We start from the raw sequence: 21,559 nt of genomic DNA on the forward strand, positions 1-21,559 counted from the left end.
TGTGTTCATACCTTTCATATCAGAAAATTGACTGTTGAAAATATATTTTTGATGCTTTTCCTTGATTTTATCTGCATTGATTAGCTTATTTCAAAAAATAAATATAATGATAAAGCCAATTCTAAAGTCTTTTTAAAATACAGATAGAGTTCTTTTACGAATGAAAAAGATTTACATTTTAGATTCGACTTTCACTGTTTAATTCCCTTCTCTTTCCCTATGCTGTTTCTATAGGTCTTTTGTTCCTCTCTCTTGTCCTGATTTCCTTGTCCCAAGTCCTGAACAGCACCTGCCACAGTGCTTTCCATGTAGTAAGGGTTAAGTAAATAATATCTGCTGGTGAATGCATGAATCAATGAGCGCTGTGAATTTTTTTCAGATTTTTTTCATCTCCTTTGTCTGCTTTATCTCACCCACTAGAGGGTGCTATGAGCATACATAATTAAGAAAATGTAGGGCAATTAATTTTTCTCTAAAGATATCATGACATTTATCTACAATGTAATAGAAAAATGAAAAGGATTTTCTCTATGTGTAAGTAATATAACTGTAGGCTTTTATTTAATGTACCTTGACATCACACTTTATTTGTTCTGAGGCAACCTCTATACTAACCATTTCGTATTTATTTAAGAAGTGCCCAGAGTCAAATGATATTGATATCAATTAATTCTTGTCAGCACTCGACGATAACTGCTTAAAATTGCATATTTATATTGAAATGCATGGAACACATGTATTTTTGTTGAATAGGAACAGGAAAAAAATGTGATTTTTATTTTATGTAATAAAGAGGACAGTTAAGGCAATTGTAAAGTACAATATAATTGAACTCTATATACGATACATTTTACAGCTAAAGTTGCCCTTAACATTTTTCCTAAACCTTGCTTTTTAAGTAAGTTATCTCCTTCCCTAAACATTTTGCACACACACACACACACACACACACACACACACACACACACACTTCAAACCTTTTGTCTACAAACAAAAGCAGTGTATTTTCAATCCCCAGACTTATTCTGACACAATTTAAAAATAATTATAAAACACACGTAGTTCTAATTATGTTTGGCATTCAGTGACCCAAGAACTATATTTTGGTTATTTTCAGACACATACAGGTCATTAAAAATATTAAACCTAAAGGGAAATTGTTGAAAGTTTATAAGGAATATTTAAATTATTTCTAAAGGAATAAACATTTCTTAATAGCCAGTTGGCTTTGCTTTATTTTTACTGTTTCTGTATTAAAAAGGGCTTTTACAACAATTTTTAGAGGTATGTTTTATAATTTTTTTGTTATTACCAATAAGACGATTTGTTTGTTATGTATTTGTCTATTACAACAGAGCATCTGGCACGTTTTATAATATATTTAGCAAGATTAAAAAAATATACAATGCTGCCTCCAGAAGGAATTTCTGGAAATAACAGTTTGTCATTTCTATAGCCTATATATATAAAATTCTCTCTTGGTCTTTAAAGTATAATTTTGTTTTATTATGAAATACAGTAGTAAAGAAGATAGTATAACAAACATCTACGTGCCTATCATCCAAACTTAACATTTCTAAATGTTTTGCACACTTATTTCAGGTACTTTTAATTTTAAGAAATGAAATTTCTACATGTGGAACCTTCTTTGTACCTCTGCTTGTTCTAATTTTTTGCTCCCAAATATCCTCTTTTTATTTATCCTAACATGTACATGTGCACACCCATGTTTATTATGCTTTTATTTTATATACTTTTGTCTGAAAAATGCATATGGTTATGTATCATTCTATAATTTGCTTTTTTCCTTTGACATTATATTTGTAAGATTTATCCATGTTAATATATGTGTCTGCATTAATACCAGCCTGTCTTAATAATCATACCTTTATTTTTAAATGATATTTCATAGGTTAAGCCCTCACTCCCAGTTCAGTCTTCAAAACTAACTTGACTGTTCACTTTCAGATCAGTTTTTACAATTCCTTGAAAGGCACTGGAGATTTAGATAGAAACTGCATTGATTTTAAAGAATAATTAATTAGGAAATTATCTTTATAATGTTGAAACTTTTCATTTATGATTATGGTATCTTTCACCTTGTGTCTGGCCTTCTTTAAGTCCTTTGTAGATTATATACATTTACTGCACTAATATATTATGTATATTAAAAAGAATTACAGAGTAATAAATGTTCAAAAAGAATGACATAAAAGTAAATAGAAATAGACATATTTCCTTCCATCATCTTACTTTGGAGAACATGAGGAAAATCAGTTTTGTCATCTTGTGTGTGTGTGTGTGTGTGTGTGTGTGTGTGTGTGTGTGTGTGTGTGTGTGTTTTCCTTCTCTGACTCTATTTACCCTGCTCCCCTGCTGTTCTGTCAGTGGAAGAAGTCAGAGAAGAAAAGACTAAGTGCCTTACCTCCTTATAAAACCCATGATTGGATGGGAAAAAGATCCTTGAGGATGAAGGAGTAGCTCTGGGAGTGTGGATTTTTTTCCTCTTATTTTTTCCCCCCATTTCTCGCCTCCATCACATCCAGAGGGTGATGAGGAGAAATACAATGAACTGAAACAGCAGTAAGCAGAGGTGGGAGGTTGGTTTACTACCTTCTCTTTCTTTATTTCCCCCCATGTATAGATTTTCTGTTACACAGAATCTCACCACTGTTAATCTTGACCTTGTAGGAAAAAAAGAATGGTAGTCCCACAGTCATCAGCAGTCAGGAGTGCCGCTTTATACAAATGAATTAAATTTCCTAGTTGGTAACTAACTCCTTTTGTTTATAACTCTTTCTTCATAAAAATGTGATTTAGGTAATACAGCTTCTTCCCTTGAGTATGTGTCAGTTTCTTTAATAAACATTCTGCATCTGTCTCTTTTTAAGTCTTCTACATTAAAAGAATATCAAATACTCCGTAATTAAAGATATTTTTAAGACTAAGTTTAGCAAAACATCTAAAATTATAGGACATTTCGTTCAAAACTATAATTGGTTTAAATCTATATTTGAACTCGTAGAAGGTGTTTCACATTATGGTGTACAGACAAAAATATTTACAGAAATTTTCTTTCCATAGAACTTGTGGAATAGAGGGGGTTTATTATTTTGATAGGGTAGCACATTTAAACATACTTTCTAGTATTCTCATAATGAGAGTGTTTTAGTGATCATATTTAATTAAATCTTACTTAAATTAGTTAAAGTAGGTTATTTTCAGAAACCTTAACCAAATAGGTTCTTAATCAAATAGAGGGCTTGGATTGGATTTAGGTAATAGGTTTCTTAGCCTACCCTATCTTACCAATGCTAAGACTCAATCTTATTTAACATTTTAATATCTGTAAAATGGAAATATGCCTTTACATTTGAAAAATACATACATATCTATACATGCATATGTATGTATACAAACACATACACACACACACACACACACACACACACACACACACACGTTTTGGTTTTGATACAGTGTCCTTGGGGCTGATATTGAGTACACATTAGTAGAACATACCACTTTCCTTTCTGATGAGTCAACATCCCGGGTTATTGGTCTGTGCCCCATGTTAATTGTTAAATATTGTATCAAAAATTGTTTGATTTTTCTCCATTTTCTAAATAATAAATCATCTGCTTTTAGGTTGGAAGCTTTCTTAGAATTTATAGCCTACATACCAAACTTCAGTCAGTCAATTCAGAGAACCTGGCAACATTTTTAGCCCTAGAGTTTCATCTCCATGGAGGCACCAGTTACGGTCGGGGAATCAGAGTCTTGCCAGAAAGTAACTCTGATGTGGATCAACTGAAAAAGTAAGCATATTATAAACCTATTTAGAAATTGTAAATAAGGTATTAATTAAGCTGATTTCTAGGATAATATTGTTCTGAGGTGGGAAGGGGGGCTCTAAGAGGTCTCTTGTAATTGATCCTCAGAGCCTTCCTTGCCATTCATTATTCATTTTTTTAAATAGATGAACCAAATGAAACAAATCAAGTGATTGTAGGTTCAAATAGCTACATAGTAGCAGAGCTGGGTTTATAGTCTAGGTTTTCCAATAGTTACTTATGCTGTTACCTCTACTCTTTGCACTCATGTTCTTCTACCATTTGCCACCTTCTCCAGGTACAGAAACAAACAGTGGAAACTGGAGCTTAGCTAAAGTTTGGAAAACTTGATATATATGTCTAGGGTGCCAAACATACTTGATCAATCATGGACAAAATACTGCCTTTTTTTTTTTTTTTTTTCTTGTGGTACGCGGGCCTCTCACTGCCGTGGCCCCTCCTGTCGTGGAGCACAGGCTCCGGACGCGCAGGCCCAGTGGCCACAACCCCACAGGCCCAGCCGCTCTGCGGCATGCGGGATCCTCCCGGACTGGGGCACAAACCCGCGTCCCCCGCATTGGCAGGTGGACTCCCAACCACTGCACCACCAGGGAAGCCTCAATACTGCCTTTTTAAAGTGCGTATAACCGAGAAAATAGGTAATGAAAATATTTCAGGGTATCATATTTTTAAAACTTTTAGGTGTGCCCAGAAAGTTAATAGTACCTTAAATCCTGCTACACTTGCAGTTCCCTTTTCCTTGAAGTACTCCTGTTAATGATATGTGCAGAAACTCTTTGACGCGTATTCTAGGGAAATAAAAATTCTTCTACATATTTTCAAAGAGTTACAGAAAATATCCTTTTCAGTAAATTGAAATGACATAGCTATTTTCCAAGTTTTAATATATTGAAATCAATATGAATTTATCATCAATGAAATTAGCTATTTTAATAACCTTCTATCAGTTTCCCTACTTTATTTCTCATATTGCAATATATAGCCACATAGTATTTCACTACTTGAGTCTAGAATGAGATTGTTCTGACTTAGAATGTCATCCATTAAATACCCAGCTTATTTGCAGTATTTCATCATCCCACTGTTCTACTTGTGTCTTTCTAGACTTAGGTTTTTAAAATTTGAGGGTCTCTTGGAATGCCCCGATAATCTGTTAAAAAACTATAGTCCTCCTGAAGAATGCATACACACACAGAATTTTTTATACAATTTCAGTGAGCTCTTGGTTTCTTTGGGTAGAGCTAAACTGATCATTGTTTGACTTTGTTTTATGCAATTAAAAATTCTATTCTTTCAATTACAGGGTTTTAGAATCTGTAGATTTGCCAGCCAATCAGTGTTTAGAGGGTATATGTCAATCAGAACATGAGGACAGCTTTTCAAATATTTCAAGTAAGGACAGTTCTTTTAATTTATTAAACTACAGTTGATTTACAATATTGTGTTAGTTTCAGGTGTACAGTGTCAGATTCTTTTCTGTTATAGGTTATTAACAAGATATTGAATATAGTTCCATGTGCTTTACAGTAAATCCTTGTTTACCTATTTTATATATAGTGGTGTTTATTTATTAATCCCATGCTCCTAATGAGTAAGGATAATTTTTAATGTTGCCAGTTTAGTTTCTGCTAAGTAAAATGACTTTATCAACATAAATTCTCTTTTTTAATATCTTCCTATTAAATCCATATTCATTGTAAAGAAACATGCTAAATCTTTATCAGTGTCTTGTGCAAAGGTAAACGTTACTCCTCCCTTACCTGTATAGTTACATTTTCAAATTGCGGTGGTAAGGATTACTTGGTTTGTGATATATGTAGTGTTAATGTGTTTATATATGAATTTACTATAAATCTGTATTTATTTCCTAGTAAACTATTTTGCTCATCAATTTCTAAAAGGAACAAAGGTTGTTTTTGCTGCTTTATTTCAAATAGCCCAAGTATTTTTTGATCATACATATCTTAGAGTTCCCAGTTTTATTGAGTTAAGTACCTAATTACAAAATGTTAACAAACAGTTGGTTGTGTATTTATATTATTGCCTACCTGAACAGGTGACTATTCAAACCTAAATTTTAAAACACTCAATCTGTAAGATTTTTTTCTTTACCATTTTGTGTCAGTATTTGCTTATACATTCTGACACCTAGAATCTATGTCATGTTTCTATCCCCTATTTTTTTTTTTTACAACCTAACTCCTTCCCTACTATGATCTATGAGTATTTACTCTCTTTCTGTATCAGTAATGATAAGCATTAAAATTAACATGTGTGGCTTGATAGGCACTTAGTCAATGCCTACAGCCATTATTATTTAATCCTAACAGCACTCCTATGAGATTGATATTATTCTTCCCTTTTATAGAAAGGAAACTGAGGCTTTGAGTGATGGGAGTCATATAATTTGTCCAGGGTCACTTAGCTATTAACTGATGGCAAAGTCAGTCAGATTCAAATGCAGGCTATTTGATTTTTTTGTACATATTTATTTCTTCATTTTCTCTGCCTTAGAATTATTCATATTTCCTAGCACGCTGGTGATAGCATTTTGGCCTAATCTGTGATTATTTAAGCTGCCATTAGGAGACCAGTTTACTTCAACTGACAATCATTTGGAGACAGTATTAATTTGTAATTATACTTTTTGAAATCCCTTTTCTCCTTTTAAAAGGTTTTTCTAATCGTTTTTAAATTACAAAAGTAGTACATGTGACAGTATCAAGGTACGTAGCCTTCCCATGCCTTTATGCCCACTTGCTGAGGTAAAGTTAACAGTTTAGTGTGATTTCTTCAACATCTTCATGTTTATATGAATATATATACTTCTACATAAACAGATACGAGTTCTCCCTCTGTTTAAAAGTTTTACAAAAATGGGACGATACTAGACTAGCTGCTTTATTTAACAATGTATCACAGACCTCTTTCTGGGGTAATTCATATAGCTCAAACTCATTCTTTTAATAGTTACATTATATTTTATATGAATCTAACATTATTAATTAAGCCATTTTCCATTTGATAGACATTCAGGTTGTTTCCAGTTTCTTACTCTTACAAATACTTCTTTAATAAACACCCTTGAACAATTGTACTTTCGTGCTTATTGTTTCTCTAAAATAAACTCGTAAAGGTGGGGTTGAAGGATCAAAGAGTAAGCACATCTGTTATTTTCATAAATGATGCCAGATTATATGCCAAAATGTCATAGGATTCATATGCAAATAACAGTGTGGGAGAATGTCCTTTCCTCACACTCTCAGTGGTATTGGCCGTTGACACTATAAGTAATTTTTTGACAATTTGGTAGGTATAAGGTGATATCTTATTTATCTTCTCTGAGTACATGGAAACTTAAAAATCTTATTACGTATATATTGGCCTTTTTTACTCCTTCTTTGAATTGTCTGCTCTTACCCTATACCTGATTTGCTGTCAGGTTCTTTATTTTTTTTCTTATCAGTTTTGTGGGAGATTGTTGTATATATTTTGCAATATTTTCTCTATTATTATTTAACTTCATGCAGAATGGCAGATATTAAGTAATCAGATTCTTTGAAATTATACTTTGCTCACTTAAGGTTCTCTTGCCATGGATTCTTATGCCATTTATTAGTGATGTTGAGGAAGATGGACAAGTAATACATGTTTGTATATGATGCCACATACAATAAATTATAAAAATATAACATACTATTATGTATAATAGAATGTAGTAAGCTAAAGTAGTTGCAAAATATGGATACTTTTTTAAGTCTTAAATTCTTCATTTTGGAAAGCATTATTAAAACTTATTGCTATGGAAATTGAGTTATTTGTAGTGAGGTGGATGGACCTAGAGTCTATCATACAGAGTGAATTAAGTCAGAAAGAGAAAAACAAATACCATATGCTAACACATATATATGGAATCTTAAAAAAAAAATGGTTCTGAAGAACCTAGGGGCAGGACAGGAATAAAGACGCAGACGTAGAGAATGGACTTGAGGACATGGGGAGGGGGAAGGGTAAGCTGGGACGAAGTGAGAGAGTGGCATGGACTTACATATACTACCAAATGTAAAATAGACAGCTAGTGGGAAGCAGCCGCATAGCACAGGGAGATCAGCTAGGTGCTTTGTGACCACCTAGAGGGGTGGGATAGGGAGGGTGGGAGGGAGATGCAAGAGGGAGGAGATATGGGGATATATGTATATGTATAGCTGATTCACTTTGTTATAAAGCAGAAAGTAACACACCATTGTAAAGCAACTATACTCCAATAAAGATGTTTAAAAAAAAAGACTTATTGCTATGATCACTACTTTTGCTTTTTTTGTTAAAGTAAAATCATATTTTATGGTATTCATCAAGTCATCCTATTAAGTTTGGTAAATTTATTATTTTATCCACCTATCCCTTTATTCCCTTCAATGTATTTTTTCAACACAAGAAAAATTGTCGAACACACAGAAAAGTTGAAACAATTGTACAGTCAACACTCATATACCCACCATCCGATTCTCTAGTTAACATGTTATTCTCTTTGCTGTGTCATTTATCTCTTTTTAATGCATCAATCCAGTTTATTTTTTGATGCATTTCAAAGTAATTTGCAGACATAAGTACATCTCCTAAACACTTCAATGAATGAACATCATTATCTAGAGTTAAATATTTGTTTAGAATTCTCTTTTATTTTTGAGGTAAGTTATATTCAATGAAATAGGCAACCTAGGTGTATCATTTCATGAGTTTTGGCTAACACATAAACTGCATAACCTAAGTCCCTCTTAAAATCAAGACCATTACCTTTTTGCAGAAATCTCCCTCGTGCTCTTTCCCAGTCAATCCTCACCCCCATACCCACCCCAGAAGTCCTGATTTTTTCCACCATAGATTAATTGTGCCTGTTCTAGAACTTCAAATAAATGCAATAACATGTTATGTACTCTTGTACATACTATTTGTTTTTGAGATTCATCCATGTTGCATATATCAGTGGTTTATTCCTTTTTAATGCTTAGTATTATGGTATGACATAGACATTTTTGAAAATATGAATTTCCAGTTGCAGCACCATTTTTTTTTTTAAAGATGGCTTTGGTGTCTTTGTCAAAAATCAAATGAGTATAAATGTGGATTTACTTCTGAGCTTTGTGTTCAGTACTTAGTAGTGTGGTGTTAAGTAAGCATTTTTTTTTCCTCATACTAATTTCCAGTTGTTGCAGAACCATTTTTTGAAAAGCGTTTTGCTTTCCATTTGGATTGCTTTGCTGCCTTTATCAAAAATCAAATGACCATGTAAATGTGGGTTTATTTCTGGACTTTCTATTTAATTCTGATAATATTATTTGTCATTCTTTATGTCAGTACCATATTCTTTTGTTTACTATAGCTTTATAGTAAATCTTGAAGTCATATAGTATAAGTCCTCCAATTTTGTTCTTTTTCAAGATTATATTCTAGATTCTAGATTCTTTGCCATTTCCACTTAAGTGATAGAATCTGCTTTTCTATAATAAAGCCTATGCAATTTTGATTAGGATTTTATTGAATCTACAGATCTATTGGGAAGAATGTCAGTTCCTAACAATATTGAACCTTCCAATCCATGAACAAATGACATGAATCCATAAACAAATTTCACCATTTGTTTAGATTTCTTCAGTTTCTCTCAGTAATGTTTTATAGTTTTCAATGCCACATTGAGCTTTTAATGGATTTTAAAACTGTAATTCCTCTTTCCTTTTTTCCTGATAGGCTCTGGATCAGTATCACTATATGAGGTAGAAAGATGTCAACAACTGTCAGCTACAAGTAAGACCATTTTCATTTTTGTATTATGGGCACAAGAGTGAGTATTATGAAGTCTGTCCTTATACTTATCTATCCACGAGGACAAAAACATATCCGTGTTAATTTTAATCAATTCACACTATGTATTTAGTGGTGTGTCCATAAAGGAGTTCCTTAAAATATGCCCCAAAACTTTAATGTAAGCAATGATAGTTAATCTATCAGATACCCACCTTCTGATACTTCAGCTAAGATTTTAAAAAAAATTAACTATTTCTAAGCACAAGTCTATTAAATAAAATTCTGTAATATACTATTATAAAGATATGAGTTTCTCATTATTGGAGAAAGGACGTATAATTATGAAATGGGCTAGAAGAAAGAAGCTGTGGTATTGTATTAGAATTGGAGATGTCAGTATGTACTCATGGTTTTAGAGACAGATACAGAAATAGATATATGGGTGTTTGTATATATGTATTCACTCACATATACATTCATACACATGCAGGTGCACGTGTATAAGTATAGGTATGAACATGTGTGCATATGTGCCTGAGCTCTGTTGATGAAAGGGCATAAAAACAAGTACACCCAGTAGCAATGAGTACACCTAGTGCACAGATCTTAGTTTATAAATAATATCCCCAATCAGGGCTTCTTGGAGAAATAGCAGATTCCAGGGTTGGGACAAGAGAATTATAAGGTGATTCTGGAACATCTTGTTGTGCCAGAAAGTAGAGAATTTCTCAGGTTAATGGTGGCAGATGTCAAATCTCATACAATTTGAGTATCAAAATAAAAATTACTAGTGATGGCATAGAACTGATTGAATAAAGTAGGAATCTATTAGTCCATATGGATAGTAAATAAATGAACAAAACAAATAAATAAATGAGGTTGAATGGAAAGCTGTTATTTAAAATAGAATGGCAGCTGATAAATGTAAATAATAATGAAGTTAGAGAAAAATCACCATTTTTCAATCATGACAGTAATTATTTAGTTGCTAATCGTCAGTGGATCTTAAACTAGCAGGATCCTAAATGTTTAATGAAATTGGGATATTTATATTTTATCAAATACTTTCTTATTAGGTATAAAGGGGGAAATAATAAGTTTATAGTGGAGAAACCTGCTGAACACCACCTTAATCAGCTGAGCAAAGTTAACATACCCAGGAATAAAAACACTGATATCATGTGTCTTTTGATGTCATGCAATGAGAAGGCCACAATATCACTTATACAGTAGTATTCCTACCAAAAATGTGTAATTGGTATCTGATCATGAGAAAAACCAGACCAAACCAGACACCCAAATAAATGGCCTCTACTCCTCAAATATATTAGCGTCCTGAAAGACAAAGAAGAGCTGAGGAACCATTCTCTACATTGAAGGACTCCAAAGAGACAGGAAAAATAAATGCTACACATGGTTCAGGATTGGGTCCTAGACCTGAAAATAAAATGCTAAATAAGAGCATTATGGGGATAGTGGGAGAAATTTGAATAATGTCTGTTGATTCCGTGATAATCAATGTTAAGTGTTCTGATGTTGAACATTACATTGTAATATGTTAATGAAATTGCTTGTTCTTGTGAAATACATACTGAAGTACTTAGGGATAAAGGGACAAAATGTATAGAAGTTACTATCATGTATCTGCAAGGTTTATGTATATATGGAGAGATGGAGATAATGACAGTTGGAGATGATGATAAATGTGGCAAAATGTTACCAAAATTGGCAATTAATACAACTTAATTGGATTTGATTGTGTATGTTTGTTTCACGGGGATTCATGCCATGAATATACTTATATCCTTGCAGATTTCTCTAACTTAATTCAAAAATTCTTTATAGTACTTACGGATCATCAGTATTTGGAGAAAACCCCACTGTGTGCTATTTTGAAACAAAAAGCTCCTCAACAATATCGTATCCGAGCAAAATTGAGGTTATATAAGCCCAGAAGACTCTTTCAGTCTGTTAAACTTTATTGTCCTAAGTGTCATTCACTGTAAGTATTTTCCATAACAAAACCAAAGTTTTCATTTCATGAAATGTGTGTATATATGTTTTCTTATGTGTCAGTTTAAGTCCTGACAGTGAGTAAACTGTGATTTTAATGTATTGTATTTTGAAAGAATGGTAATCTTTTTAAGAGAAAACACTAATTCTTAGAAAATAAATCCTTTTGATGTTTCTTAGTAATAATAAATAAAAGTAGTTGCTATTTTCAGATCTGAAATTCAATTTAGTAGCTCTGATAAATGCAAACAAATAATAACTGTGAAAAGCTGTATAGCACAGGGAACTCAGCTGGGTTCTCTGTGATGGCCTAGTTGGGTGGGATGGGGCCGAGGGGAGGTCCAAGAGAGAGGGGATGTGTGTATGCGTATGGCTGATTCACTTCGCTGTGCAGCAGAAACTAACACAACTTTGTAAAGCAATTATACTCCAATAAATAAATAAATAAATAAATATAATAATTTAAAAAAAAAATATTTTGGGGGGGGCCTTTCTCATTTGTCACAAAAAAATCTTGAAAGTAAACCATTGTTAGCTAAAATCCTTAAATAGAAAAGATTTCTGGTTAGTTGAAATTCCTAATTAAGTGTTAAGAGAAAGCCTTGTTGGAAATATTCCTGTCCTGCTTAGTAACTACCACACAGTGGACATAATTTGAACTTTTGTTGGTGATTAAGGATTTCTCAGTTCCTCAAAAGCTTTATTCTAAACATCAATTATTTTATAAATAAGTAAATAAATTTATAAGACATTAGAATGAATATGTACTTAGTAACTCAAGACATATTCTGAAAATTATTTTTAATCCCTCTTCTTTTTTATGCAATTTGACTGTCTTCCCTCTATATGTGTAACATGAACATGTATATACATCTCCATTATATTTATGTGTGTGTACATTGTGTGTGTGCTGTGTACACTAACGTACATATATTTTCCCCTTCACAATCTAAGTATAATACTGTTTGTGGAGATTTTTGATCATCAGATCTCCTTATACAAAACAGGGGACCATCTTCTACCCATTTGGGCTTGAAATGGTAGTTGGAATTAAAATATAAGTACAGATTTTAGATAGTCTTGAAGTATTATCAAATTATAGTGCGTAAAATTCTGTAAAAATCATATATCTTTGCCATATATAAAACCACCCTCTATGATAATTTTTTTAACAAATAGGGAAATCATCTTAGAAATGTTAAGAGGTTTTACCTAAATTTACACAGCTCATTGGTGACAGAACAAAGACAAGGAAATAGACCTTTTGATTCTAGATTATACGATTTCTACTGTATCATATTTTACCATATGACTTTTGAAAATTATATTCTAGATTAAAAGGAATCAAATGGAATATTGGTTTGCAAAGTAGGTACCCTATGAAAGTGATATTACTTAAGTGGTAAGTGGATATTTAGCTGGAGTGAAGACGGGACTCCTGCTGGGAAGTTTAGCATTCCTTACAGAGGAGAACAGTTTGGTGCTAGAAATAATGGTGTCACAAAACCAGGCAAGGAAATTGCTGGTGGTTAATGTAATTATGATATGGATCTAATTAGCCATAAAATGTCATCAAATATCTTTCTATTGAATGAGCCATGTAATCTGCAGAGTGTTATCTCCATGTTTTAAAATAAGTAGCTGGTTCATAAGCATATAAACAATTTTTTTATTGGATAGTTTGTTAAATTTGAATTTCCAAGCTTATACCAGTTGTTTTTGTATTATCTCATTGTCAATTATTTTAGGCAAGAAGTTCCACATGAGAGTGATTTGGATATAATTTTGCAAGAGGGTGCAACCAAAACCCCAGATAGCAAACTGCAAAACACATCATTATATGATTCAAATATCTGGACCACTAAAGATCAAGGAGAACGAAAAGTAGCTGTTCATTTTGTGAAAAATAATGGTATTCTCCCACTTTCAAATGACTGTCTAATTTTGATAGAAGGTATGATATTTAAGTTGCTGTTCTATTAGAATATAGCTTTTGCTTATGTGTTTCTCTGATTATTGTTAAATATATTTTAGGGGCAACCTGGGACATATAAAGTCAAAATACTGTTAATTTAAATTTCAAATAATGTAATATATATAGCAACTAGATTCAAATACATACATATACACATATATATGTAAATTTATCTGAATGACATTTTGAAATTACACATTAAACTCAAGTGTTTGCATTTGTCCATCTTGTTGGATTCCTACATGTCATCTTAATGAGACCCAAGGTGACTGCTGAGCTGAATAATAATCAAGAAGCTGCTTGTTATGTACAGTTGCTGTTATCTTGGCCTCTGGATGTCACTCTTGTTTCATAAAAATAGAATGAAAGTCGTCTATTGATAGCTAAATCAAGTAAAGATAACCTGACATATTTTAAGAGAATGAAACTTTGAGTCAAATTTAATTCTGCATTTCTTTTATACTTTTGTCTTATTTTTATCTAATATTTATCTAATAATCCATAATAAAAGGGGACCATCATCTTTAATTTGCATTAGAGAAATCTTTCATTTTGTGAGTGAACTGATCTTTCTTACAATGGATTATGATCATTTTTATTCCTGGCATTTTTCTGTTTATAAAAGTAACACATAATCATTTTAGAAAATAATGTATATATGTGACTACACATGTATATAAACATTGATATTATTTTTGTGAACATCACTTGTTTTAATACATTTATGGCATACCAGAAACTAATTAACAATCATCACAACAATCCTGTGAAGTTGGTACTGTTATAAGCTGTTTTTTATACATGAGAAAACTGAACCACAGAGGAGATAAATGTCTTTCCTAGTACAGGTAGTGGGTGGTGAAACTGAATTGCTTCCAGTTTTTTACATAGCAACTCTGTGATGAACTTTATCTCCCCCCTGAAGTGTAATTGGACACAAGGAATTAAGTGAATGTTGCCGTTACTTTCTAGTAAAGTTATCATAATGTGCACATGCATTAGCAGCATGTGAGATTATCTGTTCACCTACCCTCCTCCTAATATACTAGAGCTTTAAAAAATTTGGCCATTTTGATGAGTGAGATGTGACATTTTATTCCATTAGCAGTATTTTAATCTGTACCAGGAGATAGATGTAAAAACAGAAGGACACAGACACACACACACACATACATATGGAGTAAATCTATTTATATGGCCTAAAAATAAAATAAAGCTGTGATCCCATCAGGCTTTATTAGAACTGTCCTTGTAGGGCCAACTCAGAGGATGTCAAGTATGCCTTCGGCTCCTTCTGTGCTTTGCTGCCTCCCACAGAATTCTGTGCTGAAGCCATGTTGGCCTTGACGGTCCAAAGGAAGCTTGAATAAAGAAGTCCCCTTAGTTCCTGATCCTATCTTTAAAATTACCAGTCAACCCTCAAGCTTTCAGTCTCACCTCCTATCGCAGTTCCCATCCCACCCTCTAGCCATATTGAACTGGTGATAATTCCTAAACCTAGTATATTCCTCTGGGCCTCTATGCCATTCTGTCACTGTTCTGAGAAATTCTGCTCTAATACGTCTTCAGAAGTAAACTCAATAATTCCCTTTATTCAGCAATTCATATAAAATATTTAACAAACACCTACATGCATCAAGCACTTTTCTGATTTATCAGGCAGATTTGAGTGGTTCTTACTGCACGCTGTATGAACTTCTAGTAGAGCACCTCTTATATTTGTGTTTTATCTGTTTGTAGATTTGTTTATTTATTAGAATGTAAATTCCCCAAGGTCAGAATACATGTTCTTTTAATCTATGTATCTTCAGCACCTAGAGTAGTAAACCTGGCATGTAACTGGCTCTCAGTAAATATTTATTGAATATATAAGTACATCCAAAGTAGTAACAGTTTACCTTACAGAGCCTTTTAAAAAAGTCAAATGAAAGTGTATGTGAAAGCACTTTAAAAGGGTTTCATCAAAATGTAAGCTATTTTTATTTTATCATATTTCTGAGTATTGTAACTCTAAGCATAGGCTAAGACCTAACTGTAGGATGACACAGCAAACCTGTGGTTTCCAGCTATCACAGAGCTGAGGGAAGAGGTATGGGAGCTGGGCAAGTTAAAATGCCATGAAACTTGCTGTTCTTGTAAGATTTACACTTTTTTGAATAAACACTCCTTGGATTGTTGCAAGCCTTTGGTTAATTTCTAGAGTTCTGAAAAAGTTGAATTTGACGATTTTTGCCAAAGTTGTTTTTGCTATTATGGAGAAGTGTATTTTTGGACGTTCTTACTCTGCTATGCCAGAAATGCTTCCTCCTCACAATTGAATTTTAACATTACAAATTTTACACAAATTTTAGGAAATACTCAGAAGTATTTTTATAAATCATATTCTCTTTCCCTGGAGAGGAAGAATTATCAATCTAAGTGAAAAATACACCAGAAAAGGTACCGGGGGTTTGAGTAATCAGAGATAATGCTGCCTTTTAATAATTGTGCACCGTTGAGCATACTCTTCCTTCTCAGCCAGCATGATGGTTTTAATACCCACCCTGTCGTAGCATTAGGGTAAGTAAGTGTGATGGTCTCCATAGGAAAAATGAATAAACACTCTACAGGAATTCCTATTACATAAACTGTTTGCATCTATATTTAAATTCAGTGTTAAACTGAAAAGATTTATTTCAAACTCAAGACTAGATTTGTCTAGACATTAGTAGTATATAGCAAATTTAATAATGGGAATCCTGTTATACTTTGACTCTCAACTTCGTTCTTTTTAGATCATTTGAACCAAACTATTCCTGGCATAAAGAGCAATTTGTATAAATTTTAAAAGTTCATATTTCACAAACCTTATATTTTGCTCAAACCTCAGCATTTTTGCTCAGTGTTTTCTTTAATCAATGAATAGGATCCTAAGCTTACAAATTATTAACAATAAATGTATAAGTGCATTAAATCTCTTAAATTCATGGTATTTGTTGTCTTTTTCTGTCAATCCCTTTAGTCCTTTACTGTTGATTATGTGTTACTTAATAAGTACCCCAGTTTGCTTACTTTATATTTGTACTACTTGAAGGGTTTATTTGTTCTCTTTTAATAGGAGGTACACTTAATGAAATCTGCAAACTCTCAAACAAGTTTCATAGTGTAATTCCTGTGAGATCTGGCCATGAAGACCTGGAAGTCCTTGACCTTTCAGCACCATTCCTTATACAAGGAAAAATACATCACTATGGGTATGTTTTCAATAATGGGAATTTTTAATTTTATTTATTATTTTATTCCACTTGTTACTGTATATTCAGTGGATACTTATTTAGTACCAATTTATAGGTACTAGATTTTTTGGCATATATCTATTCTTTGGATACCATATATATTGAGTGCCTACAGTATGCTAAGTTTAAGGCTGTCCCAAAGGCTAATATTCATTTGCTTTCTTTCATAACAATTTAGATATTAGTTACAGAGAAAGTTCAAAGCTGTATCCTAGTAAAAGTTAAGTGATTGAATTCCAGAATTTCTGTGCCACAAAGTTATAAATGAGTTGCCACTGAGAAACTGGAAGATATCAGAATACATTAGGAGCTACAAACAGATGTCTAGGTTTGGAAGGAGGCAATATAGATAGAATCTGTTTCCACTTGATGAAACAATCACCCTGGAAGTGCTCTGCTTTGAGAAACCTTGGATTATAGAATATTTTCTGCTTTATTGGAAAATACCAAGTTGTTTTTCTAATGATTGTAACATTTTATGGTCCAATCAGCAGTGTGTAAAAATTTGTTTACCCCGGGTTAGCTCTTGGTGTTAGTCTAACTTGTAATTTTGTTAGACTGCTGAGCATCAAATAGTATCTATGTTGTTTTTGTTTGCATTTCCTAGATGACTGGGGAGTTTAAACAAGTCTCATGTTTATTGGCTATTTAGGTTTTCTCTTCTGTGAATTCCATATTCACATTTTTCTTTTCAATTACTGGTCTCTGTTTTGGTTCTTGTGTGTGTGTTTAGATGACTGTAAAAATTCTTTCTATATGAGAGATACTAAACATTTGTCAGTTATGTGCATTTCATCAAACTTCTAGTCCTGTACTTTTTAACTGTGCTTCCTTATGTTTTACAGATTTTTTAAATATTAATATAGTCATATTTACCAAAATGTTTGACAAGACAAAGTTTTTGCAAAACTTTACTTAGATTTCTGGATCTGATGCTTTTTTAATGGAACAGAAACTAATGCTTCAGTTTCTTACTAGTTACACATCTTTTAAGGATTTCTGTTTCTTCTTGTATCTATTTTATTAATGAAAGTTTTCTAGAGAAGTATTTATCTTTTAAATTTAAATTTATTGAGATAAAATAATTCATAGTACTTTCTGATGATTTTTAAATCTCCTCTTCATCCGTTCTTGAATCCACTTCATATTATTTGCTCCTTTTTCTCCCTTGGACTTTTTTGCCAAAGCAACTAGCTTTTGTTTTTGTTGATGCTCTCTATTTTTTTTATTATTGTTCTTAACTTTATTTTCTTCCTTTACTTTGTATAGGTATCCTTGGTATTTCTTTTTTGTAATGTTTTTAACTGAATGCTTACCTCACTTAATTCATTATTTTTAATATGTTTTTAAATATTTGTATTTAAGTCTGTAATATACCTCCTGAGAAAATAGCCATAGCTTTAACCGAAGATTTGATACATAGTGTTTTTCTTGTCACTTCTAAATGTTTCGCAATTCCTATTATGATTTCTTTGGCCCATGAATTATTTCACTGTGTATTTTAAATTTTTCCACACACTCATTTTAGGTGCTGTGTTTTTGTTTGTATTTTAGTTAGATTACTTTTTTTTTTTAATTTCTTTTTTAACATCTTTATTGGGGTATAATTGCTTTACAATGGTGTATTAGTCTCTGCTTTATAACAAAGTGAATCAGTTATACATATACATATGTTCCCATATGTCTTCCCTCTTGCGTCTCCCTCCCTCCCACTCTCCCTATCCCACCCCTCCAGGCTGTCACAAAGCACCGAGCTAATATCCCTGTGCCATGCGGCTGCTTCCCACTAGCTATCTACCTTACTACGTTTGTTAGTGTGTATATGTCCATGACTCTCTCTCGCCCTGTCAAAGCTCACCCTTCCCCCTCCCCATATCCTCAAGTCCGTTCTCCAGTAGGTCTGCGTCTTTATTCCTGTCTTACCCCTAGATTCTTCATGACATTTTTTTTTCTTAAATTCCATATATATGTGTTAGCATACGGTATTTGTCTTTTTCTTTCTGACTTACTTCACTCTGTATGACAGACTCTAGGTCTATCCATCTCATTACAAATAGCTCAATTTCGTTTCTTTTTAAGGCTGAGTAATATTCCATTGTATATATGTGCGACATCTTCTTTATCCATTCATCCGATGATGGGCACTTAGGTTGTTTCCATCTCCGGGCTATTGTAAATAGAGCTAAAATGAACATTTTGGTACAGGACTCTTTTTGAATTTTGGTTTTCTCAGGGTATATGCCCAGTAGTGGGATTGCTGGGTCATATGGTAATTCTATTTGTAGTTTTTTAAGGAACCTCCATACTGTTCTCCATAGTGGCTGAACCAATTCACATTCCCACCAGCAGTGCAAGAGTGTTCCCTTTTCTCCACACCCTCTCCAGCATTTATTGTTTCTAGATTTTTTGATGATGGCCATTCTGACTGGTGTGAGATGATAGTTAGATTACTTTTTAACCAAGTAGCGTGATGCATTTCATAATGATTCTTTGAGATTTGTTTAGTTTTGCTTTATCCTAGAATGTGTTTCTTCATAATTTGTACATATTACATAGATTTTAAAAAGAATGTGTATTCTTTAACAGTTGTGTTTAGTGTTTAATAGTGTTTAGTTATGTCCATTAGACAAGCTTGTTAATTGTATCCAAAACTTATCTTTCCTTTGTAACTTTATCTGTCTAATCACTTCTTAGAGACTGTGCTTAACGTCCTCTGTGATTGTAGGTTTGTGACCTATTATTCTGTCAGTGTGTGCTTTATATGTTTTGAGTCCTTTTTGCTTGCTCACTCAGGTTCGGTATTTCATCTTCTGGTGAATTCATTGTACTGTATATCCTTATGTAATGACTTCATCTTTAATTGTCATTTTTTGCTGTAAGGTTTATTTTTTTCTCGTTTTCTTATTACTATATCAGAGTTTTTTTGGTTGGTAATTGCATGGTGTATCTTATTCTCATCCCATTGCTTTTATGTTTCTTTGTTGTTATATTTTAGTAGGTCTCATAAATAAATACTTATCAGTAGGTTTTAGTTGTTTTTTAATAGATGAGTTTAAAATATGTTAACTACTGAAACATTTAGGTTTTATTTCTATACTGTATTTCTTGTTGTTTTCCACTTATCATACTATTATTGTTTCTCTTCCCACCCCTTTTTTTGTTATTACTTTATTTTTTTTCCAGTCTTCTATTGGATTAATTTATAAAAATGTTCTCATTGTTCTCATTTTTCCTCTTCTATTACTTTGGAAGTAATGAATTCTCTAATTTATGCCTATTACTCTTAATTTTTAATTTGTATACTTGCTTTATCAATGTCTAAAGTTTAATATCACAGCCTTTTTTTTTTTTTGAGAAACTAATACTCATCATTCAGTTACCTTTTTCTGTTAAAGAAAAAACTTCTATGTATTTAAAGAGTGGAAGGGGATAACATTTAATATAGTTACCCTCTGTTTTCCCCCAGATTGCAAATGAAAAGGAATCTGCATGAACCTTTTGAATGTTGATTTTTATATTTTTATCCAAGCATATTTTCTCATCAACATCTCCTAAACATTAATACATATAGTAAAAACTAAATTGCTTATACTTAAAATGTTTGTATGTAAGTAAAGCAAAATACCTATACTAGATAGTTTGCGATTTTAGTGTATTATGTAATTTTAGATAGATTTGTATACAAAGGATAACTATAGTACTAGGCATCGTAAACTGTGATCCTCTAAATATGTGCTAGTACTGACTTCCTTAGAATAATTTTCTCCTGTTGCTATATTTATAAAATTAAGACGTTGGCTATTCCATATTGTGCACAGAGCCATAAAATGAAAGAGTCCATAGAGTTTGTCTCTTTAGACTTTTTGTTTTACCAGATAAGGAAATTAGCGAAATTAATTAACAATCTGCACCTGGAACCTCTCTCATTGTCAACTTAGAGTTGTTTATTCTGAACTGTACTATCTTTTTAGATTGCTTCTATTGTAAGAAGCTTATTTTTTTTAGTAATTCTGTTTGTAATATGCACATTACAATACAGGAAGTGCAGTGCTCTTTTGTTTAATAATATACTTTTTAAACTGCATGCTTGAATGGCAAAAATGTTATAATAATTAAATGAGTTGTAATAATTACTTATAATAAATCATTTTTTTCTTTTATTAATTTAGATGTAAACAGTGTTCTAGTTTGAGACCAATACAGAATCTGAATTCCCTGGTTGATAAAACATCGTGGATTCCTTCTTCTGTGGCAGAAGGTAAGCTAAGTTTCTGTGTCCTGTCATTGTAACTGTCTTTGTATAAGGTGATCTCACTGAGAATATTTCAATATTTGTGGATATTGTAAAACCAGAGCAAAGGCTGAACTAAAGTTTAATTGTCCTTAAGTATAACCATTCACAGTGGTCCTAATAAAAGTATAAATGTTTAAAATAATTGAAAACTTACTTTCAAGCATCTGCCAATGTTTTTCAATTATTACATTTTAATAATTTAGTAATCATAAATACAACTTGTGAAAAATCTCTCCAGTTTATAGTATCTTGGGATTGAAAAGAGTTGTATAGATAGCTATTACAACTTTTTACCCAATACAAGTCTTTAGCTGGAGCAACAAGAATCTTTTTATATCATGTTATT

The 21,559-nt window shown here is 32.4% G+C and overlaps 1 protein-coding gene across 6 annotated transcripts in view; it reads left to right on the forward strand.

The window, feature by feature from the left end:
* Positions 1–21,559, forward strand: part of POT1 (protection of telomeres 1) — an 82,375-nt gene that overhangs the window by 54,487 nt on the left and 6,329 nt on the right. For all 6 annotated transcript variants that reach the window (XM_032643477.1, XM_032643479.1, XM_032643474.1 and 3 more), the window contains 7 exons: positions 3,649–3,818; positions 5,158–5,246; positions 9,600–9,656; positions 11,502–11,658; positions 13,418–13,623; positions 16,742–16,877; positions 21,089–21,177. In XM_032643477.1, coding sequence (XP_032499368.1) covers positions 3,649–3,818; positions 5,158–5,246; positions 9,600–9,656; positions 11,502–11,658; positions 13,418–13,623; positions 16,742–16,877; positions 21,089–21,177 — 904 coding nt within the window. The remainder of the gene's footprint in view (positions 1–3,648; positions 3,819–5,157; positions 5,247–9,599; positions 9,657–11,501; positions 11,659–13,417; positions 13,624–16,741; positions 16,878–21,088; positions 21,178–21,559) is intronic.

Source organism: Phocoena sinus, chromosome 9, assembly GCF_008692025.1.
Source record: "Phocoena sinus isolate mPhoSin1 chromosome 9, mPhoSin1.pri, whole genome shotgun sequence".
Lineage (NCBI taxonomy): Eukaryota > Metazoa > Chordata > Mammalia > Artiodactyla > Phocoenidae > Phocoena > Phocoena sinus.